This window comes from Olea europaea, unplaced genomic scaffold (assembly GCF_002742605.1).
Source record: "Olea europaea var. sylvestris unplaced genomic scaffold, O_europaea_v1 scaffold732, whole genome shotgun sequence".
Lineage (NCBI taxonomy): Eukaryota > Viridiplantae > Streptophyta > Magnoliopsida > Lamiales > Oleaceae > Olea > Olea europaea.
The window spans coordinates 568,478-588,991 of NW_019265723.1; the positions used below are offsets into that span (position 1 = coordinate 568,478).

Consider the following 20,514-nt stretch of genomic DNA (forward strand, 5'->3'; position numbering starts at 1 on the left):
CATTCAGAGACAAATCTAATATTGATGAGTCTTGATACATTTAAGATTAATTAGAAACTTGTACATGGATGCTAATCAATCAGAAACTTCAACAACCATGATCTGTCATATGCAGAATTATTTTTTTCTAGAAAAAAAATAAGAAAAAACTGCACAAGGTATTAAACAAACAAGTCTTGATGCATTCATGATGGATCATGACCCTTGTTTTTGCCCAGAAATGAGATGATTGTTGAATGCATCACAGATTTGAGTAGATTTACCAGCTAACTCTGAAAGCTTAGAACCAACAGATATGCTACTCCGAGTCAGACCGTGGTTCCGGTGGTAGCGGCACCGGAACGAGCCAGCGTGTGTAGTTGGGGAGCACAAGCAATTATGCCTCACACTTGATGTCTTCATCAGGGTAACTGGTGAAGATGGTGTTGAGTGAATTTCATTTTTCAAAGCATCTAGGCATAATTCAGGCACAACAATCTTCGGTTTCTCGCGCTTTTCTTCACCTTTTCTTGAATGTTCTGCCATTCTTGTGCTGGATTAAGACGAAAGTTGGTTAGCTTATTTTCTTTTAATTCTTAAGTAATTTTCTATTTACCTCACCGAGCGTGCCGCTACTAATGAAACCTGCATGACGAATAAACTTGTGCATAAGCAGGTCTTTTACACATGCTTTATGTACATTTTATCCACCACATATGAAGCATTGATTTGAAAGAAAGTTAAGAGGTATGTAGTTGATACCGTCTTTGTGACCAAATATATCACATTCTATTATATATACGTCTAGTTTATTCCACAATATATGAGGCGTTGATTTAAAAGTTAGAAGTGTAAAGTTGGAATGACCATCGTGAACAAACAAACCCCAATCTACGTGGGCAACATAACCATATATCATGACGTAGCCCAAGGGAAATCTTGATCATGTAGTGCTTGGCATTGGTGGGCCATATAAGACTAACAGCCTAACAAAATTTCGTAGTTGAGATCGAAGGGGATTAAGCTGTTTTTTTTCCCTATAAAAGTTCAATACAAAATTATTGATCCATGTGAGTAACACAATATAAATTGAGCTTATAGGCATGTTAGGTTAAAGTCGAGCCCTGACATGACCTATTTGACCATTCTAATCCTACTAAACCATAATTTATAAACGAGATACAGAGATTGACATAAACAAATTGAAAATCCATCGATAATACGAGCATTCTTTTTTTCTAAATGGTTAAAATCATTATTTACAAGGAATTATATTGAAGATTAAGATCATTTTAGAAGTGTATAAATCGTAACGAATATGAAATTTTTACTAATCAAAGTCATGAGAATTCAATCTTCCCAAACTATGAAAGACTACACACAACTCAACGAGAAATCATTGATATGTCATACCACAAATGTATTTTTATTATTGAAAAAATAAAATCAAGAATTACCAGGAATGAATATGTGATGATGCCAAGGATGTTCTGTTGTTTATGATCTCTGGGATTTCTCCACTCTTCTCTTATTGGAATGTAAAATGTGACGGAAATGTGTCGTTTTGACTATTTCTAGGTTTGATTTTTTTGAGGTTGCGGAAATTTCTCAATTTTACTCCACAAATTCTTTTATTTACTTTTATTAGAAGAGACTCACCCCTCCTAATTCCACCCTGATAGATTTCAAATTCAATATCTGGAGTATTACGGGGTGGGACGGACGACCCACTATATTTGACAGTATCTTACCAAAATACTGTAAATTCTTGTTGGCTTGCCTTAAGGTTAATAACATTTTTCTCATGGGTTATGCTACATGTCTTTACGATGTTCGTAAGGTGTCCATAATGTATAAGTAACATAACAGTATTGAAGTGTTGAAAAACAGTCATGAAATTCCACATAATGTACATGTAAAATTATCCTTTTCGCGTTATAATTTTGGCTTTAACAACATTCTTTAATCGTCATAGTTACATCTTCAATAACATTCTTTTCCATCATAATTTTTTAATATTTATAGAATCTATAGAATATAATATATCATTTTCAATAGCATTTTTCAACTGTAATGTATACATATTTGCATGAAAGGACTGCATCTTTGATGACATCCCATCAACCCAAGTTTTTCCATCCTTAACAACAGCCCAAGACAAGCTGTTTCCGGCCCCCACGGTGATGGCAATGATCACTTGATCAGTCCATCCCACCCGACGCTTGAGCAGTAATAAAGAGTGGGCAAAGAATCAAGAAACACGCAATGAAAAGAAACATACCCTCAGAGTAACTGCAGTATTCTGAGTAAAGTTTTACCAGTGTCACTTCTGTCACTGCAACACTACTATTATTCTCTGACCGACTGACAAAACAATGAACATTTTGCACTACGGATGCCGTTCAATACTCAAATCAGATAAATTACTTGAAGATGATGCCAATTTCGCCACAATTGAATCAGCCATTTGCATACAAAATCAGTTACAACAGTTCCAAGTACATCTTCCTATGAAGAATCAAAGTTCGCTATACAGGTAAGACAGCAAAGAGTGACTCAAAACAACTCGGAAAATAAAACACTAATAGTGGGACAACTCCTATAAACCTCACATCAGTGCGCCAAACTGATGCAAAGAAAATGCAAGTACTTCTAAACTCTCACTGCCTTAAATAAAAACCCGAAACTATAGACAAAATCCAGAATGTAATTAACTTGAAAAGCCTGTTATTGATTATATGTAAACCAGAAAGAGCACCATTGGCCAATTTTAATGGCGTTCTTCCATAAATATATCCTCTGTTCTGGCATTCGCCTTCTTGATCTTGCCTGTTAAACCAAAACTTGTGGAAATCTAATAAACTGTCTGAGATTGGGATTTACACTCAGTTTATTTGTGCCTGATGATGAACACTAGCAGTTGGTCTCATCATATCAATAGGGGTGGTAATGGATTGGGATTGTTGCGGAAGAGGGTGAAGTGATGTCACTGGCTGTACTGAGTGGAAGAGACCGGTGAACGCTCCTTGGCCTGGCTGTGTTGGGGAGAAAGCCAGTTGACCTTGAGGAAGATTGTAAAAGGAACCAGCCTGCAAGGTTGAAATATCTCGACTAGGTGTAGTAAACCACAAACTTGAACCTTCACCCTGCAAATAAGTAAATTTCCACCAACATTAGTGCAATCTTCCCATAAGTCGAGGAAAAAGAAAACACATTCAAAAGCTAGGCGTATAGTAATCATACACCTGAACAATCAATCTGCAAAGTAGCAAAGTCACCAACACTAAAGCACTCTTCCCATAGGCAGGCCAGGAGGGGAGGTGATAGAGACAAAATATCCAAATCTTTCGTTTTCCTTAATTGCACTTTTAATTTATTTCTTATTCTTTTTAATTAAGGTGATTTGCATCTTCAATTAGGTTTTAGGGTTTCCATTTCTTAGGATTACTATCTAAACACGTTTATTGTTGTTATTTTCAGTCGTTATGTTGTTTTAATAACCATTAATTTCATACATAATATAAAATTAATATAAATGCCCATTAATTTTGGTCCAAAACAATGTCATGCAAAACCAATATAATATAATGTATCAAATATTAGTACATAATTGATAGCAAAAAAGTTGTTGTATACTTTCCTTCAGGGATAAATATTTATTCGTGAAAATTCATATTTCGGTAATATCCGTTCATGAGATCAAATTATACAATATTTTTCCAAGACTTGTACTGTGCCGAAAGTACAATAAATAATTCTTTAAAAAGTATTGACTGCCACAAAAGGGAGGCGTTTTCTTCCCCCCAACCAGTTCCACCATCAGGGCCCAAATTTTTGATTAATTATACAAAACTTGGAAGTTCTTCCAATTTTCTCTCTGTTCTGGTATTCTGCCGAATCAACACAATTAGATTAAGGTGTTTTTCTTTATTTTGATGCTTGCACTGCTTCATTTGGTAGGAGAGTCAACGTCACACTCTTGAAGATGCCTTTGAGACCATGATCAACTGCTGACGAAACTCTTGCAGAAGAGATTCAGTGACAGGAAGAGACGACATGGTTGTGTTGAAGCAACAAATCACTACTCTGATGGCTCAACAAGGATTCATGTTGGACGCCTAGGGTGGCCTACGAGCGCAACCCTACATAGCCAGTCAAAGGGTTCCAACGATGGATGGTATGGTTGCACAGGATCAGAAGCCAGGCAAGGTCAACACGATCTTACAGAGGCTATTGTGGGAGACGGTTTCAGATCTGATGTTGAGATGGAATTCGACATGGATTTTTTTCCTCCATTCAGTCCTGATTTGGGAGCCAATTTAGGTTAAAGTAATAATGATCTGCTAATTTTTATGACGAGTACTTGAGCTAAATTCTGGTTTATTTAATAATGATGATAGTTGGATATGAAAGAGGGGTGCAATCAATCAGATAAATATTACAGAACACGTATTTTGGACATAGATGATGATGAAGAATTAAAAAAGAATTCTAAGATTTTTTAGCATGTTAAGGGTAAAAATGTGTTAGGAAAGAACTTGTGGAAAAAGGTCGTGAAGGCAGGTTTTTGCTTTGTTCTTGATCTCTCCTTGCATGGCAAGTTTTTTCAATGGGGACCCCACTCTTGCATTAGACATTTGCAATTGATTCTTTAGCGGCAGCTAGGGTGGGTTCACTCATTGTTTTACAGCATGTTTGTTGGAGTTCTCAAGATTTTGGGTTGTGCGTCATGATCGACGCTTTTACGGGGATCGTAAATTTTACTTTATTGATGTGGTGAGGAAAACATCACAAAAGGGTGGTTTGGTTGGTGTATTGATAGGTTGTATTGAGTAGATTTTGCCAATCAAGATAATATAATTTGGGTATCATTGTTAATATCTATTATCCTTTATCAAAAAGGTAAATTTAGTGGAGTTATGGATTCAGCCGATGATGGTAATTTACCTAAAGCAATATTTGGATGATTGATTACCATTGTTACAAGACCTAGGAAGAAAAAGTGGTGCAAGTTTTCAGGCTGAATCTTCTCAAACCAAGGAGAACGAGAGGAAAAATATTCCCATATTTTATTTTCCTTAATTGAACTTATTAATTATTTCTTTTCCTATTTAATTAAGATTATTGTCGCTCTTAGCTTTCCTCGATTTTCATTTCTTAGGATTACTATCTAAACACTTCTAGTGTTGTTATTTTCAGTCTTTTTTATTAGTTATATAAAATTCGGAAGTTCTAATTTTTGATCTTATTGGTATTATGAGGGAATCAACTGAAGTAGATTAAGGTGTTGATCTTTATTTTGATGCTTGCGTTGCATCAGCTGGTATTAGAGTCAAGATATGCTCCTTAGGATGCCTTCAAGACCACGATCAGCCGTTTATGAAATGCTTGTAGAAGAGATGACACAGTTGTGACAACAGATGGACTTGTTGAAGCAGCAAATTGCTACTCTGGCCAAGCAAGAATTCATGTTGGATATAATGGGTGGCCTAGCCCAACAACCTCATGCGCCCAATCAAAGGGTTCCAATGAGGGGTGAGATGGTTAGAAGAGCATTTGTCAGGCAAGGTCAGTGAGATCATAAACAGGCTATTGTCAGAGAGGATTTTAGATATAATGTTGAGATGGAATTCAACATTGATCTTTTTTCTCTATTCAATCCTGCTATGGGAGCTGAGTTAGGTCTACCAATTTTTTTATGACCAGTCCAATGCCAAGATTCTAGAGGAATTGTACAAGTAATCAAGGTAAATTCTGGTTTATAAAATAATGATAATAGTTTGGATATGAAAGATGCGTTAATCAAACAGATAAGTATTCCAATGCATGTACAATTTGGACCTCGATGATGTAGAGTTATAGAAAAATGCTAAGCCCTGGTTTGATTTTTATTTATTCAAAATCACTTTTCCCCAAACTCATTTTTAACCATACATTCTCTCAATAAAAAAAAAATATATATATATAAAATTCACTTAAACCCATAACTTTTTCCTACTTTATAACTACACATTCTTCAAAAAATCATTTTCACAAAATTAGTTCTCAGAAAATCAAAATCAAACTAGGGATTAGATTGAACAGCATATTATATAGGTAAAAATAAATTAGGAAAGCATTCATTTGGAAAAGATGGCATGAAGGCAGGTTGATCTCTCCTTGACAGGTAAGTTTCTAATAGGGATCCCACTTATGAATTTGGAATTTGCAGAAGACTTCTTTAGTAGTAGCTGGGAAGGGTTCACGCACTGTTTTACTACAAGTTTGTTTGAGTTCTCAAGAATTTGGGTTGTTCATCATGATTTAAGCTTTTATTGGAGACCATGAATTTGAACTTATTGACGTGGTAAGGTAAAGGGTGATTTGATTAGTGTATCGGTTGGTGAAATTAATAATTTTTCAGCATTGAGTAGATTGTGCCAAATCAAGGCATTAATAATTTTGGGTCCGACAATCGTAGTGAAAACTATTATGCTTTACACTTTTTATGTTTTTACTTTCGGTCATCATCTTTTGATTAATTATATAAAACTTGGAAGTTCGTCCAATTTTTTCACAGTTTCGGTATTCTGTGGAATCGAAGAAATTAGATTAAGGTGTTGATCTTTATTTCGATGATTGAGCTGCATAACTGGGCTAACAATCACACATGGAGACTATTATGCTTTATTTAAAAGTGAATTCAATGGTGTTATGCATTCGGTTGATGATGGAAATTTAGCTAAAGCAACATTGGATGATAGATTGCTGCAAGATTCAAGGGTAAATCTTCTCCAATCAGAGGAGAATGATAAAAACTCCTTAATATTTTTATTTCCCTTAATTGATATATATATATATATATTTCTCTTAAATTATGGTAATTTCCTCCCTTAATTAGGTTTTAGGTTTTTTTATTTCTGAGTGCTGCTATCTAAACACTTTTTATGTTTTTATTTTCGGTTGTCGTCTTTTGATTAATTATATAAAACTTGGAAGTTCGTCCAATTTTTTCACAGTTTCGGTATTTTGTGGAATCGAAGAAATTAGATTAAGGTGTTGATCTTTATTTCGATGATTGAGCTGCATAACTGGGCTAACAATCACACATGGAATGGTTTAAAACTTTGGTGAAGGTTTATAAGCTCAGACCAAGAATCCAGTGTGGCATTAGTAATCAAGAACAACGAATAAAGCTCCGTTCTTAGTAAATTTTGAGTTGGCTACATAAATGCTTACGTGCCATTCCACTTTGTCCATCGTTAGATTTACTTAAAAGATTTGAAGGAACCAAATTCTTAGCTAGGGGTGAATACAGTTCGAATTTGAACGGTTTGAGACAAATTTTCAAACCAAACCATTTAAAAGCGATTTGAAATTTTTTCAAACCAAAGCAAACCACTTCGATTTCTAAACCAAACCAATCCAAACCATTTTTTTCGGTTTGGTTCAGTTTAAAACCACAGTTTAACAAAAAAAATTAATATATATCAAATAAGTTAAATCATAAATATTAGTCTAAAATTTTATGTTAAAACATAAATTGTATTATTAAAAAAGTACAAATCAAAGTTATATAATTATAATCATTATAATGCAACATGATATAAATATTTTAAACTCTTAGTCGATACTAATGGCGTCCATCTGCAAGTGTAATACATGATTCATTTTCTTCATAAATATAAAATATAGTACATAAATTCATTGATTATAATTAAATGACGTAAAATAATTAATAAAAGAAAATGATTAAAAAATTTAAATACAATAGTATCTAGCTACTATGATTTTTTGTGAATCATTCAAAACTTCTACTAAATCTAAATATTGGTGAATTACTTTAAGGAGACAGAAAAGAGACAATTATTAGAATAAAACAATATAATTATCAATAAAAATATAAAAATAATTACTAAAAAAATAAAAGAATTTTGTTATTTTGACTTGAATTTGAGCAAAATTTGAGAAAATTATTACAAAGAAATGAAATGTGCACGTTTGAATTAAAATCTAGATTTTATTCTCTACTCAATTGTAATGGAGAATCGATAAATGTGGTTTAGTATCAGTTGTTTAACACTTTACCCAATTTGAATGTTTTACATTCACAGTTATGATGACTTATGAATATTTGGATATGATTAATTAATTAATTGAGATATATAATTATCGATTTGAGTTTAATTGAATCATGTCTAATATAAATGTATTTTTTTAATTGAAATGTGTTGAATTTTAATTGGGTTAAATAAAATTTAGAATAATTTATTTTCAGATTTTTTTGGTAAATGATTTGACGGTTTGAAACGGTTTGCAAATGTTGAAACCTAAACCAAATCATTTCGAAGCAATTTGGTTCGGTTCAAAACCAAAACGTTGACAAATCCATGTGGAACCAAACCAACGGTTTCAGTTCGATTTTGCAGTTTGACGGTTTCGTTGTTCAACCCTATTCTTAGCAACTACAACATGCTATGTTAGTTTTGGTCTAACCCTCTTTCATTTAATTAGCTCTACGGGAATAGCATCACTCTTTCTCTTTTATAAACGGGAGCTTAAAATCAAAGCAAAACATGACCGAACCACCCAAATCATCATTTCCTTATCCTTAATCAGTGCCTTCTCCACTTGTTGCCATATATTTGCATTTCTTATCTTATCCATTTGAGTATGACACAAATCATAGCATATTCTTATTTCCAAAATATTCATCTTATGAACATCGTGTCCTTTACCATCCCAACACTCACCTTCATCAGAGACCTATAAAAATCTACAAAACTGGAAACTAAATGGAACTACAGCTGCAATGAGTGCATTAAAATCAAATCCAACGTTGTGTTTTTCTTGTACAAGTATGGCACCATATATAATAACACAAACAAAAAATACACGAGTGCAAGCACGCATAGATAAATTAGTGCGATGTCCCTCAGCCAAGAATCTGGAATTGCTATCGGGAATGCACTAGAGTAGGCAGACTGACAGCTTCACTTGCTTTGGTAAAATAATTATTTCTTTGACAATAGCAATTACTCAGATCAAGTTAAGAGTTTCATCATAAAGCCTTTCTCAAGATATATCTGGCACTAGTTGTATTTCACTCTTCCCTTTGAAGGTACTAAAGTGAACTTAAAGTACCCTAAAATGTTTATCTGGAACTCCAAGAAACTACTTTTCAGTATCAATGGAACAGACATATCAATATGCATGGATCATACCTTTTGTTCCACTTCCAGTTCATACATTATGGGAAAATCAAACTTCCATCGAAGAGAAGCAAATGAAAGACTTTCATAAAAATTCTCGAGAATCGAGAATGAAAACAATAGATCATGCCCCCACACACAGAGCAAGAGGCCACAAAATTACTTTCCAATATCAGTGAACATTGTTATTGTTATGAAAGATTATGAAAAATTCAGGAAGAGCGAACCTGTTGGCTGCTGACCACATTATTTTCCTTAAATTGAGGAGCAAGATCTTCACTACTTAAATTATCAGCCGTTGTAGCGGAACTGGATGCATAGTTGGGCAAGGGAAGGCCATATGTTCCATAGTTACCAGGCATTCCAATGTGAGTCGCATTTCCTGTATTAGGTCCTTGCTTATATTGAGAAATCGAATATTTGGCAGCCACCCCTGGTGGAGTTGGATAAACAGTTCCAGTCTGAGGTTGCTGAGGAAATGCACCGTTGCCTAAGAATTGATGAATTGCTGGTTGTGGTACATACAATGGAGACAAATAAGGGCCGTATGGAAAGTAGTTTGGAGGGTAATGTGGCAGGTGCACCCCAGTTGGTTGTTGTAAGACTGGAAGAGGTTGCATAACCCCAGAAGATTGAGTTGCAACTGATGTTGGAGCTGCTGTGGATAAAACCAGAGGGACACCACTCTGTAATTGAAAGATAGGACCATCAGAAAACAAAGTACGTACCATAAACTGTCAAGGAAAATGGTAACAGTAACAGGCAGTAAGCCAGAATCCCATTGAGATACATATATAGAAGACAGAAAAATAGGAAATAAAAATCAGTTTTCCAACCAAGGGGTGTAAGATTAGATAGAGCTGTAGAAAGATGCGAACTAAACCACAATCCAACCAGAAGTAACTTTTTCATGTCGCTCTAGCATAAAAATCAATTGTGGTTAGCCTAGCACTGCCAACCACAAACATTTTGAGATGCTTAAAGCAGCAGCTATGAGCATTCCAACAAGATATGATTTCCACACAAATCCATTCTCATATCATCAAACGTCACAAACATTAGTGGCAAATACATAATTGGCTTCACACTGTGAATTAGTGGGCAAATACATAGTTTTGGCTCCACTATTATTGATTAGACACCACACCTCTAGAATGAACAGTAAGGAAACCGAATACCAGAATATAATTCTACTTGTACCAAATAAAAGGATTTGATTTGCTACCACAATCTCAAAAATTTGACTGCAACGATACTGTCAATCAACATTTAAAAATAGGAAGAATTACTATAATTTATGTGAGCTGTTTCAGAACAGACGTTTGCAGAAAATATAAATACATTCAGCATGAATACTCTCTCCCACAATGGATTGTAGGTGACACATATTGGAGGCCAAAAGAACTCGGACATGCCAAGACAAGTGTCTGACATACCACCAAGAGTATCTTATTTTAAATATGTATATTTTAATGCATGTGGGACATATGTCCAAGAATTGGGGCATATGCCCAACAAGCCACGGAGCATGTCTATTTTTGATGCTAGGGACAAGGTTAAAGAACCTCAATCAACATGTCCTCGTCCTTCTCTGAAAAACTACGTTCCATGTTTACGCATCGTGTCCATGTCCCGCGTCCATGTTTATGCCTCAAAGATAATACATCACACTTGTAGTAACTTTGCCATAAAGATTTCGTTCTACATTATTGGGACATGTCTTGGTTAGACCTAAAATAGATCATGTTCACAACAGAGATGTGATCCCAGGAGAAACATGTCAGAAGTCAGAGAGGAGCAAAACTAACATGGAATGTTGTGGTTGACAGGTTGAGAGAAGAACTTATCCAAAGAGATTCATCACGTCTACATCTGGGATACCTTTCAGATCAAAGATTTCGGACACTCAATGATATGAGATTCTTGAATGAATTATGAGTCATGACTCAACTAGACAATACACATACAAGGGCAATTTGGAAGGTTCGAACGTTTATGTGCTGTGCCAGAAGAACGTCAGAAGCAAATAGCATGCCTGAAGAGAAGTATATGCACTTTGACAACCTAATGCTTTTTAGTCCAATTATTGGAATCTCTGGCAGAACAGCTGCTCAATTCAATACCCAAGAAGTACCAAAAGAGTGTTTTCTTTTCCAAATACCATAATATCCCCCTTGCTAAAATCAATGCAATGAAACAGCTACTTAACAATTGTTGGCATTATCCACAAGTCCAAAACTGAACACAACACTCACACAGGGTCCTCAGACCTCCACAATACCATTTATGTCAATAACATTAATTCACTAAATAACCCCTAAATAAATACAGAGGTGTTTTCAACTCAAATTTTGCGAACTTCTCAAGTGCCTTTGCCATTTAATCTTGTCTTAGAAAGAAACAGAAAAAAAGTGACTTGTGAGAAATGATATCCTAATAGAATGTGCTAAAGCATAGACCAAAGTCTGGTAGCTCTTTTCAATTTACCCACCACCAACCTAATCAATCTGTCTCACATGATGTGAAGTAATGTACAGAACAGGGAAACCATAAAATGATTTGAATGGACAGGACATCAGAATTAAAAAAAGGCTAAATATTTTTCCTAGCCAGATGGGGAGTAACCCTCAACATAAACCAACAAACCAATAAAATCATAAACCATTTAATCATTACAGCAAAATTAAGTGTCATTTGCAAATTGAAGCTTTATATGGATTGCTAAAGTAGTAAACAATAAATTAACAAAATCATGATCACATAACAAGAACTGAAAGCCTAGAACTGACTAACTATTAAAAATTTTTGCTTTCCTTTGACTTTAGCAGAAAAGAAAACAAAACCACGAAGAGAACAAGACAAAAAATATAAAATAAAAAAGTGTGAATATATGTGTCGTGGGTCTCTTATCATTGGCTGTCTGCCGCTCAAAACTTGCAACTTCAATTTGGAAATGGGTGTATCACGCTTTAGTTGCAGGAGGCTGTTGCACAACTGCTGCACTTGTTCATTTTTTTCCTAGGTTTTAAAATTGAGTTGTATTTAACATAGCTCAAAACCCTTAAACCGTTTAAACTATAAAAGACAAACCCAAAACAATACTACTAACAAAATTCCAAAAGACAGCAAGACAAATGAGGGCACACTTCAGATTTCCCGATGATTGTGCCTCGAGCTATGCACTGCACCATGTCCAAGTGTAAGCCTTGACAAATACCAAGTATATGCTTTGAGGCTTTAAATGAAGGCCTCATGTAAGGAGCACATCAACCTGTAAGCTTCGGGAGTGTATTACAATAATGCAAGTCGCAAGATACCAAGAGATTTCCTACAACTTACGGCACAACTCGCTTCAATGTTTGTCACTGCGCAGGTTATGTCCATACATGGAAGAACAAGAACATTCTTCACTATTTACCAAATTAAAAGCCTAGTGGCTCAATAAGACTATGTTTACCACTTTAAAGGGTCACGCAGGATAGATAGTCTATAAGCATAAATTAGTATACACTCAAATTTTGAAGTACATCTCTTATTGAATGAAGCTATTCTAACATTTGCTACACTCCAGGGTTCATCTTACATGCATACACTGATATAGAAAAAAGGTTGATATAGAGAGATTGATGTTTGACTAAGTGCTCAGTCTTTCAAGGTGATTCTTTACCATGTTTGGACAATTATAACAAAATGTACAGCACTAGAAGAGAGAATTACCAAATTTTTCAAACAACTCAGAAATTTTTAACTGCATAATGACATGAAGAGATCTGCAGATGAATATTTCAATTGATATCCTGTATATAAATTACCAAAGGGGAGAACAGGCCCAGTGTTGCGAGGATACCCAAAAACACAAATCAATTATCAGAACTACAGATGACAACGCAAATCATTGGCAAACTTACAATTGCACTTCTTAACGGAAAAATAGATGCGGCGAGACAAATTTTAACAATATTAATATCTTAAAACATAAATAACTTAAAAATTTAAAAGATCCAGAGCTCTTTTAAGAGTCTGATTATGATGTCAAAGCAAACAAATACAAAAAGAAAAAAGAACTAATACCCTTTTTTATGCCAATCACAATACAGTTGTTTTGTACATCACAAATAGCACAAACAAGAATATGAATGAAAACACTAGGGACTTAAAGCCCAAACCTCTTGAGGTGACGGAGAAATCTGTGAAGAGACCACTGCAGCATTTTCATTGTACTTGGTCGCAGCTCCAGTGGAATTGAAAGGTGAAGTGCGGCCATCACTATCCGCATCAGGGCGATAGAATTGTGCATAATAGCTTGCTAGATCAAATGATTGCTGAGCCTGTAAATAGAATAAATTTAAAATCAAATGCTTTGCTACTAACTGATTAAAGAGTTACATGCAGGTGCACAGTGCGCAAATGTATACACAGTAAGTTTAAGAAGTAATAATCAGACACTAGAAAGATACATCACAACTATTCTAAATTAATGAACAAACAGTAGGATATTTAAAACAAATCAGAGTAGAAAATTAAAAGATAATAGAAATACAAAAAAATGACATTTAAGACAAACAACAAAGCCTGATAAAGTAGGAACATCACGAGCTTGAGATTCAGAACTTTCCAAGGGTGCAAGGTGGCTACTCAATATTGGTGGCATAAAACCAAAGCTGTAGTTTGAAGTATGAGCCAGAGGATGTTGATGAATTCTGGGAGCAACCTCCTGCTTGGACTCGACATATTCTTGAGCAACAGAGGATGAAACTTCAACATCACTGGATGGAAAATTTTCGGGTCCATGAGAAGATGATTGGGAAATATAAGGATATTTTCTTTCTGTATCCTCTGCAGCTACCAATCCATTCTGATGGCTGTAATCAATAAAGGTGTGATATTTAGGAAAGGAAAAATACATGGTGGCATACGTCAATTAAAAACTAAAGCATGCATGAAACTTTTAACTGAAATGCACATCAGCATGAATACAAGAAATCTCTCACATATAGGACAGTGAGAATTGTGATACATTGTTCTAGACCTTCAAGTAGAAGTCATTTTGTAGGCTATAGAGAGCACTTAAACCTGGCAAAAAATTTATTCACTCTCCAAACAGCAGAATATTTAGAAGACTAGACAGTGACCTTTTGATCTTAATGAGCTTATACACATTTCATTTGTCACTCAAAAATCATCCTATCATTCTCAGCCTACTGAATATGAACTACGTCTATACTTGATCTTTCAACAGAAAGAACAGCAATGTTCATAATTAACCACACATATATTGGACAGGGAATTTCATTGATCTAAAGCACGCTGAATTTCCGAAAAAGGAAAAGGAAATTAAATGTCAACAGTAACTAATAATCAGTACCGCAGTACACTGAATGAAATCGGATAACTCTCGAACCGGTGAAAAATTAAAAATAAAAATAATCAGGCAAAACAGTGACTGAAACAGAAGTTAGGCGAGAGAAACCTTGAAGATTGCTCCTTAGCAGGTTCCTCAACAGCCTTGGAAGATTTAGACCGACATGGACTCTCGTTACTCCTAGAAGCATCACCGCAGGATGTGTCTAGTCCAAAGCTAGCATCAAAACTTCCAAAACAAAACCCCAGCTTTCCAGCTTCAGGAACATGTAGATGACTAGGTATAATGACTTGTTGATTACGTGAAATGTGAGAATCGTCTAGCTTTCTCTGCAGCTCTAAAGTTACATCCTTTGAGGCAAGGAAATTGGGTGTCGGCTGCAATGTAGTATGACTTTCAACAGGAACTCCAGGAATTTCAAGTGGAGCAACCGAGCCAGATCTCTGAGTAATACTGGAATTTGCAGACTTTGGTTTCCATTCCTTGCCAGTACCCACTGAAGCAAAATACATAACCACCAGTTAGTTATGAGCGTGCATATTTAATGATGATTAATAGTGGACCTGTTTGAATCCTACCCTGAATTGGAGTGTTCTTCCTATCAGTCATGACCATATTTACAGACTTCAGGCTGAGTATCAGGGTAACCATTTTTAAGTGATATTGCACCCAAAAAAAAAAATAATAATAATAATAATAAACAAATAAAATAAAAAAGGAAAGAAGAAAATATATATGTGTGTGTGTGTGTAAAGTTCTAAAAAATAATTGAAAAACATGGTACTACTCCAGATCCTACTTATTGAGGGGAAGCCATCCTTCTCTTTCTTCTTCACCCATCCTCTAAGTGGAGAGATGTCAAACTAGGGAATAAGTTCTTTAAAGGAAACACTAAAATAGGTCAAGATAACCATGCATTGGGTGACTTGGACCAATCATAAGTCCAAAAACCTTTTCAAAATCAGACTCCTACAGGGCATACATTTAACGTCTTGGTTGCAAAGATGAGCCTCAGATGACTAGAGAGTGTACCTCCAAAATAAGGTGTATACCTCCATAGAGAGAGAACAAAAAATCACCCCAGGGCAGTGTTTGACCTTCCTGCCTCAAGGTGCAACCTAAGAAAAGCCTTTCACAACACTGCTTTGCACTCAGAACGGACTGGTTATTCCGGTAAAGGATAGCAGGCACAACAATGTCATCATAGCCAAAACAAATTCATCCAAAATATCCACTAGGTGTCGAACAAAAAAATACTTATGATATATATCAATCATATGTCATGTTCCAAGATCTTCAATCATTCATACGTGTCATTTTAAATGAATTCTCAGGTCTCAGTGCAACCATTCACCATTTCACAATGAAACGATGAACTAGAACACTTATTACAATAATAAAGATGGGAAAGTAATGGTATTCACATTGTAGAAAAACACCGTGTTACCTTTTGGTGGACCAATTGAAAGCGGCCGATTGTTGGAATTAGATGAAGGCCTACTAATAGAAGAACCACCATGAATAGAAGAAGATGTTGTTTGTGGAGATTCTACAATATTGTCCTTTTCAGCTCCCTTGCAATTGCTTGGCATCTTCTGTTCAATGGAGTTCCCAACCTCTGTAGCTGATACTTTCAGATATCAAAAAGAACAAATTAAATAAGCTCCTCTTCCATGGTATTAAAGGAAAAAAAATTACGTTTCAATCACGTTTTAAAAAGTACGGATAAGATCCCAGTTAGAGAATGAAGTCTACCAGCAAACGACTTGCCCTCAACAGAAGTGTCTGCCATCTGCTCAACAGGAATACACTGCATTTCTACTTCATGTTTAATAGTCCCTTGCGCACTAGCAAGACATGAATCTTGAGATGGCACAAAATCAGGATCTGAAGAAAACAAATGAACTCCTGAGGAAGGTGCAGAAGAAAGAGATGTTCCACAGTTACCGGAATTCAGTATCTGGTGCCGCCCCTCTGATTTACCCAGCCTAGTGTTTCCAGTTGCTTTAGATTGATTAACACCACTACCTCTGGATGCATGGGCATCAGGTACAACACTAGTAATAATAGAAGTTATATGGGAAAGACCAATAGCAACATCAGTTATAGGTCTGTATGGAAAAAGAAATAAGGACTTCATGAAAATGTTGGGAAGTAAAATAGAAGTAGACCTGCTATACAGTATGTCAAAGAAGCATAGATTTGATGAAAGAAAAGTGGAACTTAATAGTAGCATATACCAATGTCATAAGAATACTCTCGCACCTTGCAAAAGAAGTTGTTTCATAGCTTTTGGCATCCTGTGACTTGGGCAAGGGAGCTGGGCTAGAATCTTTTTCTGAAATTTGACTGGTAGCATTTTCCTTTCCTCCGGCCAAGTTCCTTCCCCCATCTGAAAAAGCATAATGAGTACACAAGATGGTTAAGAAAATGATGGGTAAAAAGATAACACACCAGGAATTGTCTATTTTATAGCCGATAAAGTTTTGCTGAAGCATTTCATTTCCTACTTTGTTTTCCCTTTTCTGGTAAAGCTGGTATTGCTGATAAGAATAGAAAACAAATATCATAGCTTAACCTACAGCAGCTTCGTTAGTAGATTATCCACGGCTAAGCAACACAAGAAAAGAACCCAACTTCAGAATCCACTTAGATCCACTCCACATACAGTATAAAAAAATAAAAAATAAAAAATAAAAAAATGTCTAATAATTTCTCTGAAATAGGTGGTCTTTGGTATTTATCCCAGCAGACATACAAGTGAAAGAAGTTGTTTTGGATGTAAAATTAACAGGAATAAACATACCAAACTCAATTTTTTACCTAAAAAGCATAGAATTCTATTTAACATGATCCTCTAGCAAAGGCAGTAGCAGCAGTTATAGCCTATAGGTTTACCACGAGAGACATATTGTGATGCATGGTTCCTCTGACCCCCTCTATTCACCCTTGTCTGCACACCAGGCTTCCACCTTGACTCTACAGACTCCTTGTTCAGATACTGCAAAGAAATAGTAAATTATTTGGAGTCTCGGGCATGGAGTAGGGGGAGACTGAACTCACTCATAAACTGACAGGCAATCATTTTAGAAGCAATATAAAAAAAGGTACGATTTGAAATAATTTAAAAATATGGCACATATTAAAATCAGTTTTTTAGCAGATTTTGATAAAAAATAAAAATAAAAAATTAAATGTGTGGTTGAAAAGTTGTGGATTCATGAAATATATGATTAAAATTAATTGTTGACTTTGAGTTTAATAAAAGTCTAGATTTTAATCCCTACCAGTTGATTTTGAGTTAATAAAAGTCTAGATTTTAATCCCTACCAAACAGGGGCATAATCTCATCACCACCAACCTTTTCTCTATTTGAACAATGTCAAATGCGCCTTCAAAAATGAAGAAACCCTAATGAACAACATTTTAACAGGGTCCTTGTATGTACAGAAACAACAACAGAGGCTGGCAGATGTACTCCAGTAATAACTCTGTTTACTGCAATATTTGTATAATTTCCTCTGTGTCCTCCTTTCAACCTACACTTTGTCATATTATCCTCTGATCCAAGTTTTTCACCTTTCAAAAATTACATCCACATAGCATGTTATTCCTAGTGTGTCAGCGACATGTCCCCAGTCTACCCAATATGTTCAAAATCATCAAATACAAATTAGGACTTTTGGACCATGTACCTGTCCATAGTCTAACAATTTGGTCTAGTAAGGTGATTCCGAAATGTAGTACAGTATGTACCTCAAACCCTAGAAGAAAGCTTTCAGTTTTCTTGCTTTATTTACATATGACATATAAACTGTCCATAAAAAATTTGATGGCATTGGTGCTTTCAGGACTCGGAGAGCCATATAGTAAGTCCAAATCTAGATGAAAAGACTTCCTGATCCCCCATAAAAAATTAATAGATTAAGAAACATTTTAAAAGAATATTAGCAGGTTAGTCACACCCGAACAATGCTAATGTGTTCACCATTTTATGATCAAGAAGTTTCCTACAGGAATGATATTTGTGCTTCAACATAACTTCGCATAAACTTGCAACTTGGAACGATTCTTGTGCCTAAATCTTGGAATGTCACATAGCTCTTACATGTCATCATGAAGTTAACTCCTGTTTGGCCCCCATTTCTTAAAATTCATTTTTCTCGAAGTTCATTTTTAACCACACATTTCATGGGACCCACAACTTTTATCAACTTTTCAAACCACGCATTTCATCAACTTTTTCCAAGATCTACTAAAAATCTAATTTTTATCTATATTAAATAGGGGGCTAAATGATGTAGGAGTATTAATGAGTAAAGCTACAGTACATATGAGATCAAATCACAAACAGCAATACCTCTTTTCTCCTATCACGCTTCCTTTTTACTTCATGGAATGTATCTGCAGAAGCATATGGAAACAAACTTGTTACCTTGCTTTGGAAACTCACAAATGGAAGAGGGACAAAAGGAAACCTACACATGAGCTATCAAACACCCAAACAATAAATTGTAGTTAAATAACATATTTAAATTTGAAGTCACCATACAACCAACAAATTTGAACTAAAGCACTTAAAATAATCATATTATTATCCAAATTTCTTCACTCATAGGAGATTATAGGAGAATTAATGGGCCATTATGAGCCTGAGAACAAACTTCTACTAATGGAAGGGGGAAATCCATAACCAACATTACTTGATCCATATATGGAGGTAGCTAAGGAAGCAGGACCACCATCATCTTCCCAGTCCAGATCTTAGATTTTACTTGGCAACCCAGTGAACTGTAATTCAACCTCACAAATTTCATACTCACTCCAAAAAGATCTGAAAATAAGTCTCGCACAGAAATTAGTGGAAGCGCAGCCAATTCACAAGAATCACATTTACCTAAATACAAAATAAACATTTTCTTCGCAACCATCGAAAAAGTTATTCACAGTACTCTCAGTCTTGAATAAAAGATGCCCACTTTACAAGAAAAATAAAAAGTAAACAGCGCATCCATAGAAGGGGGCAGAGACCCATTAAAAAATAAAAGCAAATGGTCAATTAAACAGCTTATTATCAATCACACCGCAGATCAAAAGCGAAATCAAGATCAAAAACACTAATTCACGCAAAAAATAGTGTGCGTGTGCTCAGAAACCACATGCGGGCACCTTGAAGGAGGAGCTTCTGGGCAGTCTCGTTGGGATCCATGGAGCATTCCTTGAGCATTGCGTAAATCTCCTCCTCACTGTGACTTTGACCGGTTATCTCCTTTATATTCTCGATCGTGTTCTTGATGCTGCTCGGAATCATCATAAGTCTGCCTGCAGCATCTTTACCACCACTATTCATCATCATCTTCTTCTTCTTCTTCTTCAAATCACACCCCCCCAAACAACTCTATATAAATATATACCACCTTTATATGTGTGTACCAATGCAATTGTATATATTTCTGTGTATAGAGTGATAGAGTGGTGTAGGGTCGTGGGGAGGGCTAGGCGAGGCGGAGACTGATTATTGTTGTAGTTTAAGGGAGAAGAAAGGGAGAAGGGAAAAGTAGTGGAGGGGGGTTTTGTATTTTTTTATGTATTAAATAATTAATAATTATAGATGGAGTCCCTCATCTATTAAGAATATATCAAATAGCCCCTAACCTAATATTTTGCAGCCTATTTTCCCAACATTTTCATTTTTGTGATATTTGATCCCCCAGTTGATATCTTCTCCTCGTGTTTAATTAAAAGACCAAATTTTTTGTTTAAAAAAAATGTAATTTCTTTCATGCTTTCAATTAAATATAAATTAATAACAAGGAACATAAATAACAAAAATAAAAGAAAAACAAAGTAGCCGTTATTCCAATTCCTTCAGAAGAAGGAAGAAAATAAAAAAAAATAGCCATGAATGAAAATAAGGGTAAAATGCTGGGTTTTCAACAAAAACTAAATCTTGGGGACTGAGGCCGCAAAAATGATAGGTTA

General features: G+C 35.3%; 2 protein-coding genes across 7 annotated transcripts; both read right to left on the reverse strand.

Moving 5' to 3' along the window:
* Positions 1-16: 16 nt before the first annotated feature.
* Positions 17-2,483, reverse strand: LOC111390960. The gene is made up of 6 exons (XM_023016089.1): positions 2,467-2,483; positions 2,298-2,343; positions 2,061-2,200; positions 1,437-1,506; positions 596-624; positions 17-532 (listed from the first exon to the last, which is right to left on the reverse strand). Exons 1-6 carry the CDS (start codon positions 2,481-2,483, stop codon positions 196-198), a joined length of 639 nt encoding a protein of 212 aa, XP_022871857.1. The 3' UTR covers positions 17-195.
* Positions 2,414-20,077, reverse strand: LOC111390970 (GBF-interacting protein 1-like). Of its 6 annotated transcripts, XM_023016104.1 has the most exons (12): positions 19,702-20,077; positions 18,893-18,936; positions 17,431-17,533; positions 16,798-16,924; positions 16,480-16,643; positions 16,288-16,395; positions 15,980-16,162; positions 14,641-15,028; positions 13,768-14,032; positions 13,337-13,498; positions 9,398-9,856; positions 2,414-3,125 (listed from the first exon to the last, which is right to left on the reverse strand). In XM_023016104.1, the coding sequence occupies exons 1-12, from the start codon at positions 19,886-19,888 to the stop codon at positions 2,865-2,867; spliced, it is 2,451 nt and encodes an 816-aa protein (XP_022871872.1). In that variant the 5' UTR covers positions 19,889-20,077; the 3' UTR covers positions 2,414-2,864. The 6 variants fall into 6 exon arrangements, with proteins under 6 accessions (XP_022871872.1, XP_022871870.1, XP_022871868.1 ...); XM_023016102.1 differs by having other exon boundaries at positions 16,288-16,589; XM_023016100.1 differs by having other exon boundaries at positions 15,980-16,156; positions 16,288-16,643.
* Between the last annotated feature and the right edge of the window lie 437 nt (positions 20,078-20,514).

Excerpts from the sequence above, each read along its gene's own strand:
- LOC111390960 (XM_023016089.1), bottom strand. Across the intron at positions 2,201-2,297 it reads CAGTGACAGAAGTGACACTG|CGTCGGGTGGGATGGACTGA; the intron begins GTAAAACTTTAC and ends TTACTGCTCAAG. Across the intron at positions 625-1,436 it reads TCATCACATATTCATTCCTG|GTTTCATTAGTAGCGGCACG; the intron begins GTAATTCTTGAT and ends TTCGTCATGCAG.
- LOC111390970 (XM_023016099.1), bottom strand. The coding sequence starts at position 19,888 with ATGATGATGAATAGTGGTGGTAAAGATGCTGCAGGCAGACTTATGATG. Across the intron at positions 16,163-16,287 it reads TGAGGGCAAGTCGTTTGCTG|TATCAGCTACAGAGGTTGGG; the intron begins GTAGACTTCATT and ends GATATCTGAAAG. Across the intron at positions 3,126-9,397 it reads ATGTGGTCAGCAGCCAACAG|GGTGAAGGTTCAAGTTTGTG; the intron begins GTTCGCTCTTCC and ends ACTTATTTGCAG.